General features: G+C 37.4%; 1 protein-coding gene across 5 annotated transcripts in view; it reads right to left on the bottom strand.

The window, feature by feature from the left end:
• Positions 1-8,513: 8,513 nt before the first annotated feature.
• Positions 8,514-12,428, bottom strand: part of RBBP8 (RB binding protein 8, endonuclease) — a 43,241-nt gene continuing 39,326 nt past the window's right edge. For all 5 annotated transcript variants that reach the window (XM_033001137.2, XM_042798200.1, XM_042798199.1 and 2 more), the window contains 2 exons: positions 11,634-11,775; positions 8,514-9,139 (listed from right to left, as the gene is read on the bottom strand). In XM_033001137.2, the coding sequence (XP_032857028.1) occupies positions 9,042-9,139; positions 11,634-11,775 (240 nt within the window). In that variant the 3' untranslated portion in view covers positions 8,514-9,041. The remainder of the gene's footprint in view (positions 9,140-11,633; positions 11,776-12,428) is intronic.

A 12,428-nucleotide genomic window follows, 5' to 3' on the forward strand; every position in this document is an offset into this window, starting at 1 on the left:
TTAATCCAAATTGGTGAGTTATCAAAGTGGCTGTAGAATAAGCCAGGATCTGACAAAAGGGTGTTGGCCATCCTGGTAACATGCTTCTCAATCTGGGGAAATAGAATATTTTCACACAAAACTCCTTCCACATGGGTTGCCTTCTGTCAGTGCCCCAAACTACAACCACAATTTTTGCAATGAGATGTGAATTACAGCACCTGGCCTTCTAATTTTTGAACTCTGTTGTGTTTCAGAGTACCTTGAGTCTCTTGCCCTTTGAAACAAGATCCCCTTTTGAAAACATTTAGGGTTAGTCTGAAGTAAAATCCTGAATCCAGAATTGTGAGAGAGATGGGAATTTGCTGAGGAAAATATTTTACCACAAGGAATGCAATGATGGCACTTGACAGGCAAGCATGTTTTGTTCCTGAAAAGGTATGTACATCTAGGACTTGGAAGAGTTGAGCAGATTAAAGCTGGGTGCTACCTCTAGGTAGTAAATTAGGTGGCAGAAAGAAGTGTTTGGTTTTGGGCGACTCCTGCAAGTCATGTAACTGTATGTTGAAGGCAGTTCCCTCTAGGAGAATGACTCAGTGCTTACTACAGCTTGTGGGTGTCTTTGCTGGCATAAAAAAAGCTACCATTGGTTATGGGGACATGGATCAAAGCCCCTAAAGTAGGTCATGTCAAGTTTACATACCCACTTGTAATAATCATTTGTAGTCTCTTGGTAATAAGTGCCTTAAGTTTTAGTGTTCATGTTCTAATGTCTTTCCCATTTCAGTCCTAGGATAAACAGATTCTGCAGAAGTTTTCTTCTGAGAAAGCCCACAGGATCCATTTTTATATATACTGCATTGGAAAACTTTTTCAACGCAAAGGGAAACATATTTTTTAAATATTTGTTTCAGTGCAAGTTCACATTTGCTTTAAGGAACATAATAATAATGCCTTTATAAATGAACTCCTGTCTGTGAGGAGATCATATATACAGTAACAGCTGGCATGGCCGGGAGACCACCAGTCTCCACAGCACATACCTGGCTTTTTTAAAAAGTATGGATCACTTTCAATGACTTACGAAATTCTAGCTTCCATAATGCTATGCTATGACTGTTCAGTCATATAATGTCCTGGAAAAATTTTCACAAAAGCCTCCTTTTCTTATTCTTAGCATGGAGAAGAACCTTAACAAAGTCTTGATGAGTGCAGTTGTGGAGTGGCTTACCAGTAAGTACCACTAACCCAAGGCTCCCCTGGGTCGCTGCTCTCCATTAATTAAGGCAGAAGATGGAGCAGAAGAGACATATAAGCAACTCCTTTCTCAGGAATGCATAATACCTTTCAAGAATCACTAAGAAAATACTGTGTCAGTACTCAGAGGCTGAGTAATAAAAAAAGCTTTTTGACACCCCCACCTCCACCCCCACCCCCTCCCTGTTAACTCTTTCAACACAGGCATGAGAAGAGGAGTCATATTTCTGATGATTTCATGTGCTTATCTATTATAGACCAAAAGAGAAGCAGAAAGGAGTATGGCTAAAAAAATATTCTTTATAACTTTTTATATTTCATTTTTTCCTTGCTTAAGTGTCAAACTATTAGAACTAAACTTCAGAGGTCCCATTGGTTTGTCTGAATGATTTTCCAAGCATTTAACAATTTATTAGCAATTAATAGAGTGTATTTGGCAACCTGAAAAGTATTCAGTTGATATGCAGCTAGGAAAACACCTTAGAAATGCATATAAAGAGCACAGTGATTTCAGAGAGAGTTGTCATGATGAATTTGAGCTTCTTGCCTGCTTTTATTAATTTGACAGTAATTATATAAACTGAATTGCATTAGGACAGAGTGAAATACCTCAAGAATTCTAATATTGCAAACTCCAATTCTTTTAGATGTAATTTTGTGGAAAATTTTGACTTTTTGTTCCAAAGGAAAACACTACTACAAGTTGAGATACTGGATGTTGCCATGGAATAGAAATAGGAAATCAGCTTTTCTGATTTGCAACTATTAGTGTCTTGGTTCTAATTATATTAATCCTTACACTTGTGTGATAGAGTACCTGTATTTTTGCAAACTGACTTAAGTAAAAGAAAATTTGAATTAAAATAATCGCCTCTTCTAGGACATCTGTTCAAAATTAAAAGAATATCAACTCATTATCTGATACACATTATCCAAGATAATGTTAGCATTTTTTTTTTCATTTTATGTTTCTTTTCAATTGCAGTTTAAATTCCCAAGCTCTCTGAAGTGGTGAGTCATTAGGAGTGTCATTTCAAAGACTGTATTTAATCTCTTTATCTTTTCCCACAACTGATTTACCCAAGGGCAGGAGTAAAGCACATGTAATAGATTCCCAAAGGTTCCCAAATAGTTATTTCTTTCTTATCTAGCCTTATTTTATTCTCACTTTATTTAAAACTGTTCTAAAAAGAACCATCAAGTTGGTAATTTTGACTGTGGGAGAATTGGGTGGCTTTTATCACCTCGTGGAATTGAGCTGATGACTGGATCTGAATTTTGCCTCTTCTGCTTCTTGTTTCACATGTGTCTGATCCACAGCAGTCTCCTGTCTATTTCTACCATCTTTGGAGTACAGGCATACAAAGATCTTCTCTTTTCTATCACTATGTGGTTTTTTTTAAAGCCTTTTCCACATGAAACTGTTGGCTAAGTATAAACAGCATCAGGTAAGGTATTAAGTGAAAATGAAATAATTCAAAGCAGTTATTAAAGTTGATGAATATCAAACATTAAAAAAAAAAAAATTGAAGACCTAACTGATCTCTACTCTGAAATTTAAAGTCCTACGCAAAAACATCAAGGATGTTCCATGTAAAATACTCAGAAATAAGGAGAAAAAAGAGATTTTCTGCATTTCCAAATTGTGATTAAAATTATATTTATCTTGGTACAGTAGTTGAAATGTATTAATGTGTCATCACCACACAGAAGTGGTAACTTCAGAGAAGAAATGGGTGGAATAGAGGTAGATATGGGACTCTTTCTACCATTATATGCGGGGATATTTTCTTCACTTTTCTTGCCTGAATATCTCATGCGTGTCACCAGGTTGTATTGAAAACTTTGCTCATGCATTGGCTAGTTTCAAGCGTAGCCACACCTCAGTGTAGAAAGCATGTATCAAATATTACTTTTCTGATCTGGTAACATATTCTAGTTTGAGGATGCCTTCCCAATAAATACATGCTGTTAGCTTAAATCAGATTTCCTGTCTGTAATGAAAAACTTTTCTCCCATGTTGACCTTAGGCTCCAACTAATTTTCCTAACAAGATGTTAAAAAGGAGCCTTGGCTATAAATGAGACTCCGATTAGCCTTGTCCATGGCTGCAGCTGGCACACAGACAAAAACCACCCAAGGTCAAGCAATCTTCAAACGTCCTTCTCAAAGTTCCTGCCGGGCAGGGTCGTGTCCTACCACTGCCAAGTGTGGGACCTTGACTGGAGGCTCCCCGTGCCTCTTGTCGCAATGCGCGTGATGCAGTAACTCCTCCCAGCCACCTGGGAGTCCACTCTGCCGGGGTGATGGTTGCACCTCAAGCACTGTGCCCAGAATGCCAAATGTCTAGCTACGTGCGTGTCCAAAAAGTATTCTAAAGAGTAGAAGCAGATTAAAAAGACTGGGAGACAGAAGACAATTGTAACCTGGGAAAAATCTCGTATTAATATGACCATCAAGGGGAGAAGAGAATTATCTATACTTACAGCACTCATAATTTCAAACTTGATGGTCAAAATGCATTGTGTATTTTTATAGCACACCCTTGTTCTAAGACACAGCAACCCAACCTGTGTTGACCCATCACTTTGTAACCTGTAAATTAACTCATGTAAGACAACACTGTTTATATCATCTACAGCATGTAACTTTTACATGTACTGACATACACAAACACAAACTGTCCTCCAAGACTGCACACAAAGCACAGACTAAAGAAGCAAGAGGAATTCTGAGGAAAACATTTCAGTTTTTATCCAATTAAACTGTTCTACATGGGCATGGAGAAAGTTTGGTCTGTTTTCCATCGAGTCAAACTTTGGGCTCATTTCTCTGCACTGTCTTGCTCCCTCCTTTTGTAGTTAGCTGTTCACACCTGTGTACAAAGAATGCTCCTGGAAATTCTATGCCCAGTCTGCAGGAATAAATCAAAGACTAAATCTGTTCAGACTGAGCAGTCTTTATGCACTAAGGCAAGAGAAAGGCATTATCAGTTTGTTCTTCCAAATTCTCTGCAACTGATTTATCTGACTACAGCAAAGCCCTTTCTCTGAGGATCGGGGCTGACAAGGCCAGGATGATTTTAACGTTGTTTATTCCTAAAAAGAAGAGTCCACTGATACCTCATGATGTAACAACAACTAGCACCTCACTACTCTCTTCCCCTCCCTCCTCTCCTTCTTATGCTCTTCCCCCACCTATAATTTTTTTCTTTTGCAGTTTTTTTTTTTTTGACAGGAGTTTCCATTAATCAGCAGACAGACGTTGTTTTCCTCCTGCTGCATTAGGGACAAGCTATTCATCCTTTCTGTGCAAGAAAAGCAAAGGTCAAAAGCACAACTAATTAAAAGCAACTAATGACCAAGTTGGCCTCACAGGCAGTGCAGGAAACACAGCTTGCCTGTGGATGTTTTAACAACAATCTGTCCGACTTCTGTGCTCCAAGCAGTCCGAGAAACTGTTTATGATCAAAGGTTTGCTTCTCAGGCTGAGACCTGTTTGCAGACTGGACAGATAGCACTCTGGATGTGCTAAAGCTGCCAGTTTGCTAGCTAATGACATTAGGCCACTGACTTGATGGCTGTACAGTCATTGGGCCCATGCCAGCATCCGAACATCACAAACTTGGACATATGCTAAGAATCACCAGGAATACAGGGGTGATGCTCTGTACCCCAACAGTCCTGAAGAAGCTCTGCTGGAACCCCTGAGCGTTACCTTGGATCAGAGTTAAGACAAGATGACTTTCAGAAACCACCTCACTACGTTCCAAAGGGGGTCATCTTTGATGATGCCAAATGGATGAGTTTTTAGATATTACTGTCTCTTTGGGGGTTGTTACTATGCGAACATCAAATCTTCAAGTTCCCCCAGTCATGGCTAACGTGGTATCATTACATATCTACATACTTGTTAAAAAAAAAAAAATGCACAGATCCCAGCATGGATTACGCTAAATTTTCCCTTATTTCATAAAATGAGAAGAGGTACCATGTAGACACAGCTGAACTGAAGACACTGTCATAGACAAGGAGAGGAAACCAGGAGACCGCTGCGGCTGTTGTGGCACAGGTATGACCTGTCCTGGCCGAAGTACGACGCCACGGGCACTGCTAGTCAGAGATGCACACTTGGATGCTCATACCTGAACACACCTGAAGAAATTTCACCCCCTCTCTTGAGTATTGGCTTCATGTAAGAAAGTATACAAATACTTGGCTCATAAACATTGGTTTTAGTCAATTATCCCAATTTCCTCCAAATACATTAAACTACTATAGCTTACATTTTTTTATCCAAAATTCCCTTTCTTCACTGCTTGCAGATGTGGAAAAAAACAGCTCAAGTAACACAGTCCATTCCTCCAACAGTGCAGCTGCCCACCACTGCAACATGCTGCTATGCCATAAAGAGGGTGAAGGTGGCCAATGCTAATTACAAATGTAACCATCTTTAGTTATTTTTTCATCAGACGTTCCTTGCTGAGTTTGACTGGCTCCCTTTTTCATTTCCTCTGTGCAAAAAATATACATAATTTTAAGAGCTTGCTAAAAATATAGGTAAGCCATAATTAGAAACTGCAATCAGGAACTGCTGCAAATAGAAATCTTTAACTGAATTTCTAAAATTTATAAATTCCAGTCATCTTTTTTGGTACACAAGAGTTTCTCAGACTTCCGGTATTCCTTTAGAAACGTCTTTCACTTTTTGGAAGGGAAAACAGTCTGCTTCTGTTTTTGTTTCTAGATTTTTTAAATTGATCTTTGACTTGTCAAGATGGAGTCTGGTTCTCAATAGTGAAATATTTTTTCTGGCATTAGAACAGCTAGGCAAGAGATCCAAAATTTTAAAGGCAACTGAAATCTTAAAAAAAAAATGGCAAAAGAGTAAAGGGTAGTTCTTACATTGTTTTAAGCGTAAAAACAGTTCCTTACTGTCCTCTAGTGGAGCAGTATTATTCTCATGGACACTAACTGCTCCTTTCTGCTTGTAACTAAACCTGCTGCCCCTTTGTGAGCAACCCTTCCTATTTACTGCTTCCACACTTCATGACTTTATGGCCATCTATTGCACCCCTTCTTCTGTGCCTCCTTTGCAGATTGAGCCTTAACTTCTGCTTTGAAAATTCTCCTGTTCTTTCCCATACTCCAGTTCTACTTGCACAGTGAATAATTTAACTAAGTTTCTACTTTGTCCTCCACCCTTTCTCAAAATACATATAAACAGGCTGAATGAAACGGGTCCTGGCAGAACTCCGCTGTAATTTCCTCCTACTGTGGTGATTTATGTACCTTTAAACAGGCATAATCCAGGAGAGAACTTTTCCTTTTATACCATGACACGTTGGTTCTAATACAAGCTGTCAGATGAATGATGCTTTGACACTTTTTTAAAGATTCTTAAAGATCATCAGAATGATTTGCCCTTAAAAAGCGGCGACTTTTCACATTATACTTGCCCATAGGTCCGAAAATCTTGGTCATTACACTATCAATTAGCTCACTGATTCCAATACACCATAAAACTCATCTGGCTGCAGCTCCACTGATCTCCTTGGAGTCTTTTTATACGTCTGATGGCAGAATTGTCAGTTTCTACCCCTTGACTGCCAAAGCTGCTTTCAGTGACAAGCTCCACGCTACAGCAGGGGGGTTAGCTGTTCCTTCTCTTCCAAAACCACAGGAGTGGGCTCCAGTCCAGGCAGTTTGCTGACACTCACTTCATTGATCCCTTCTGCCATTTCAGTTTGCAACAGCTCCACCCACCCTCCGTGCAACAAAAGGTTCTTAAGTGCTTCCATGATGAACATCGGTGCAAAAATCCCAGTTTTACTTCTCACCTTACCTTTAAAGGTCCCCATTATTGTTTGATCATTTGCTCTACCAACTTACTGTGAAGTCTGCTCTTTCCAATAGTTGTTAAAAATAAGATTTACAATTAATTCTTTAAGAAGCTTTTTCTATAGCCTACTTCATAGCAAATTTTACAATGAGTTAAAATGTGCCTCTACTTTTCTTTTTGTGGACATAACTTCTACTTCATAAAGGTTCTCCCTAGTTAAAAGCATCCTCCTACCTTATTGTATTTTTAAAAAAATTTTTTTTTATGGATATTTATTCAGAGCATGTAATAGTTGTCTTAAAACAATTATCAAGATACCTGCAAGAATTCCATCTTTTTGGCAGCACCTGTTAATTTCCTTCAAAGTTTTCCAATTTTCAGGAAACTAGACTTACCTTAGCATGGATTCTTTGACTACAACTCCAAGAAATGAACTTTTACAGTGTGTAAACATTTATTGTCAGCATGTGTTAGTATGTATGGGAAAGACTAAAGATTTTAATTGTTATTTGGCTTTATGCATTTGCTAGTCCTTAGGATATAGCCCTGTGAAATGCTAAAGCAAATCAGTCAACTAAGCAGGTAGGATGGGGACAGTGCCTGGTGATACACCCACCCTCTATTCTTCCTGCAAGGCCTGTGATTTCAACCGAAGAAGATTTTGTGTTATTCAGCATTACAGTTAAAATTTTTTTAGTTTTCTTTTTAGGCATATGTCATAACCTCTCCACCAGCAGAAGCTACCACCACTGCTATATAACTCCAACTGGAATTAAATGGTCCTACCCTCCCAGTTTTTAAATACATACCTTTTTATACACACACACATATTTAATACAAGAATAGGAAGTACAGATACATTTTTTTTTAATATATATATCTAAAAAATAGAAGTATCTGTACTTTTTACTATTTTATTTTGGTTTAAGGCATTTAAATAATCACTTGCTTTATGATCTCTTTTTAAAAAGAATCCTCACTGGTTGAGCCTAACTCCGACTGTACACTGCTTGAACATTTTATTCTAGTCTAGAACGCTACTGTATTCTTAATATCTTATAGTGATTTTTGGCCTGCCTACCTATGTAAAAGCATTATCCTGCCTCTGTGATGCTGTATGCTTTTACTCCTGAAATGCAAGTATGCTACAAAAAATTAATTTAAAATCTCTCCGGAGAATCCTTCATAATCTAGTGGACAGGAATGGTCATCACCTAGGAGAATTCTATGCATAGCCATTATCCAAATGTATAAATAACAATGCTTATTTCTTTATCAATAAATGAGACATAGATATACAAACAGATCCAAATTAAGAAAAAAAAATATTGGATATTCTAATTTAAACACTGAGGAAAATGTGGTGCTATATATTTAACACCGAAATTTAAGACAGACACTTAGACTACATTGTCTTCATACCTCCAAACTATTAACAGTAGATGCGTTTCATATTTAATACAGCTTTATTTCAAGTAGATATAACCATTATTGTCAAAAAAGAAAGACTATATAAAAAAAAATCCAGTGCAAAATAAAAGCACCCTACAAAATCCACATTTCTGTTCCCATTGACAGGCATTTAGACCTTGCAAGAACAACAGATTTCAGTGACTTCAAAGCAGCTCCCCGCTGACACAAAGTTTAGACAGGATTTGCTGGAATTTTAGCTGTTGACTTCAAAAAAGATGTTGGCTTTCAAAGGAAAAAAAAGGGGGACTCGTTTGGCAGGTGCAAAAATTAATACAAAATGTATTAACACAATACGAAACAAACATACATTAAATAGTTTTGTTTCCTGGTACATCAGATTTGCAAATGAATTTTATAAAATTTACATATTTAATGAAATGATTGATCTATCACTGTGGAATACAGTTCTGTATTTCAAGTTTATATTAACTATAAATATCTAAGGACAGGAAAGACACTCTTCAAGCTGGCATGCCTTACTTCCCCATCCTTTATGTCTTCTGCTCTTTGCCTTTTGGAGAAAACATTACGGCATAAGGCTGCCGTCTTTTTGGACGTTGACAGGGAGCAAGATCTTCTTTAATATATCCTTAAAAGAGTAAGAACAAATCTGAGGTAAGAAATACAATATAGAAATGCATGTACCTTTAGTTTAATTTTCTGTTTACCCTCAAAAAACAACTTGTGAATTTATTTTCCTTTTGTGGCAACTGGTTCTAACTTGAAAAAAAGTTAGAAATCCCTGGGTGCAATATCATTAATGAAAGCACTCAGATGCTTTCTAGTAGATGACTGCATAGTAATGCATTACAGACAGATAATACTGAAGAAGAGAATGGAAACTATGAATTGTTGATCTATTCAAAACAAAACTGCAGTTTTCATTGTCTTTTCTACAGAAGATTTTACGTAAGAGTTATAAAGTATGTAAGTACTGCAAATTCAGTTGACTAATAAAAATCACTTTTAAAAACGTATTTCCTAGTCATACAGACTAAACTTCAGGCACATGTGCTTTGCAGGTCTAAATAGTACATCCCTCTGTTTTGAGGGCATTCTTATTTATTGAAGACTTGTCCATCTGGAAAAAGCCAAACGTGAACCTATGGATCAGAGACACCTTGAAAGCTCTCTGATAAGAAAAGTGTGCAGAAAATTTCTGTAACATGCTTAACCTAGCTAACACTGATAGTAAGCAGATAGTTGAATGAAATCAGTTACAGCACCTGGCTCTTGTCAAACCCTTACTGTTTATCAGCACCAACATCTGCTGAAGTGAGAGTATTAGATTCCTACTTCGTAGTTGGAAAATGGTGCCTGTGCAACTCAGTTATTTAAAAACAAAAACAAAACAAAAACCAAGACAAAAACCAAACACAAACCATAATTGCTTCAAGATACCAGTAAGAATTAGAAAATACATCCTTTGTACCTCACTACTTTGGAGTGACAGCTGCAATTGCTCATCATGGAAGCTCTGGTGTTTCGGTGTTCTTGCTGCACTCTGTATAATATGGCTTTTTACCAAGAAAGTGCTGATCTAAAGTCTGCCTCTGATACGCTGTTGAGAACCACTAACAACTGAACAGCTCTTACTCTAGCAGAACAAGGAGACAGCCAAGAAGCTCATTTTAACGAGATTGCAAGCAGATTCCAAATGCGTAGTAACAATCTCCCTAACAGGATCTCGATCACCTGAGGTTATAAATGGACATGCCTAGTTTAGACCAGCTTTCTTATCACCTCGAACAGGTAAGAGGCAACCAGGTTGGAAGAGAAAGGATTATAATTTGTTCATCTTGCAAGATAATGATCAAGAACCAAAGGTGGTTCTACAGTGGTGAGAACTCTCTCTCATTACTTACGGTGAAGGAGGAGTGGATTATCTCCTGCCAAGCCCTAACTGGATACACAAGAGAAGAAAGATAACTCAAAGGAAGCAGTGATCCCGCAGTGTTCCTGAGGTGCTGGCTAGCTGGACTGAGGGATTCACTTTTCCTTATGTGATACCACAGACAAATTGCTGGAAAAAGAACCATTTTCCAGAAGCCTAACCAAGCCCAAGGAAGCTTAACTGCCTGCAAGTTCTGTGACTTGCTTAACCCTTTGCAGTGGATATTTAAGAAGGGGGAACTTGACTACAGCTTCAAGAGCAAATTTTACATTTGTCCACCACAACTGGGGTGAGGCTTAAAGTCCTGAACACCGTGTCTGAAATGCACATATTTCTTGGAAATGCAGCTTCATCTTTAAATGAACTCGACTCAGTATATCTTCATTAAGCAGTATGATTTGCACTATGAAAGTTATGTAAGTCCCTAAAAATCAAGGCTCCCCATTCTGAAATATTAAGGATGATACTGCAATGCTATCACACAAAACACATACACCTATCTGGCTACATTTTTCTATGCCTGACCTGAAACTGTTATGAGAACAGATAAAAATAGGTAAAGATTAATGCTTCACAGCTATTAACATATGTACAGATAAAGTAAGTAACTCAAAGAGAGAGTTCATATAGGGCTCTAACTCAGAGTTTCACCAATTCTGAAGAAATGTATATATAGTACCCTACAACCTCACCATGTTTTAACATCATTATCAAAAACTTATTTTTATACCAAGCTCTAGGATTCAGAAGGATTATTTAGGAAAGAATGATCTTCTATGTGGAGTCAAAAAAAATCCCCAAACCCACTAGCTTTTGAGTGTCACTAACAAGCAGGGTATACATAATTAAAATTATTTAATCACACCCTACCTTCAACATTTTTATTATCATATGGTATTATGGAGCTCTAAAGATACAAAGGACATCAACAGAGCTGTCTGTCTCTCCTCAGTAAGTACAATCTCTTAGCCATTGCCTCTGAAAATGCTGACCCAACTCTTGCTTTTTAGTAGCACAGGAATAGTACAATATTTATTCAAAATAATGGCTGCTGAAAAGTAAACAGATCTCAACAATACTGGGTGAGAAATGATGCTTTATGAACTAGAGAATTTCAGGGAACCATTTCAGAGAAAAAAAAAAAAAAATCAGCTTTAAAAAGTTCTTTGCAAGCCTTTTTTGCACCAACCTCTTTCCACACAAGTTTGAGTGGAAGGAAATCCAACCTCCCAGAAATTTTCAGGAGTATTTGGAGGAATGTAGCGAAATCTGTGTCTTGAACAGGAAGCTAGTTTCTTTTCTCTCTCTTCTTCTGGAATATCTGCATAATACTGAATGTTAGGAAAAAAAAAATAATCCAAGTTAACCAATTCATACACATAGAGCAACTGCTTTACACAATGACATTGTCAATCACTGTTTAGTAACACAGTTACCTAAAAATAATGGTGAGGATAGGCAAGAGTAGAGATTTGTTATCCAATTGATAAACACTTGGCCATTATTCTAAAAGCTTACTGAATTTACAGATTAAGTATAACCTTATGGTGGCAAATTTGTTAGCTTTATATCTTTTAACATACCATAGGTATAAGGTTTAGGCGTGTGTACAGTTACTTATGTCAACAGTTTTACTGACTGATTTTACAAGGCTAAGTAGCACAAGTGTTGAAATAGATGAAAATTTTCCAACAAACTGTTTCAGCTCACATTTACAAAATAGAAAAGTGAAAGAAGGCACTACAGAATCCATGCTGCAAAATTATTTCCAGTGTCTAAATTCAGAGTAGTAACAGCAAACTTAAGTCAAAATGCTTCCTACTTTATTACCTCAAATTAGGAGTAAATAAAGAGCTAGTTTAACTATCTACCAGCCAGGCATTCTGTAGGGTATACAGTAAATTAGCTAGCCACTCTGACCCCAGTCAGCTGTACTGGAGGCTGCAACAAGAAAAGTATATACACTCTCCAAACGTTTTTGCTG

This window comes from Tyto alba, unplaced genomic scaffold (genome assembly GCF_018691265.1).
Source record: "Tyto alba isolate M040663 unplaced genomic scaffold, T.alba_DEE_v4.0 Super-Scaffold_27, whole genome shotgun sequence".
NCBI classification, from domain to species: Eukaryota; Metazoa; Chordata; class Aves; order Strigiformes; family Tytonidae; genus Tyto; species Tyto alba.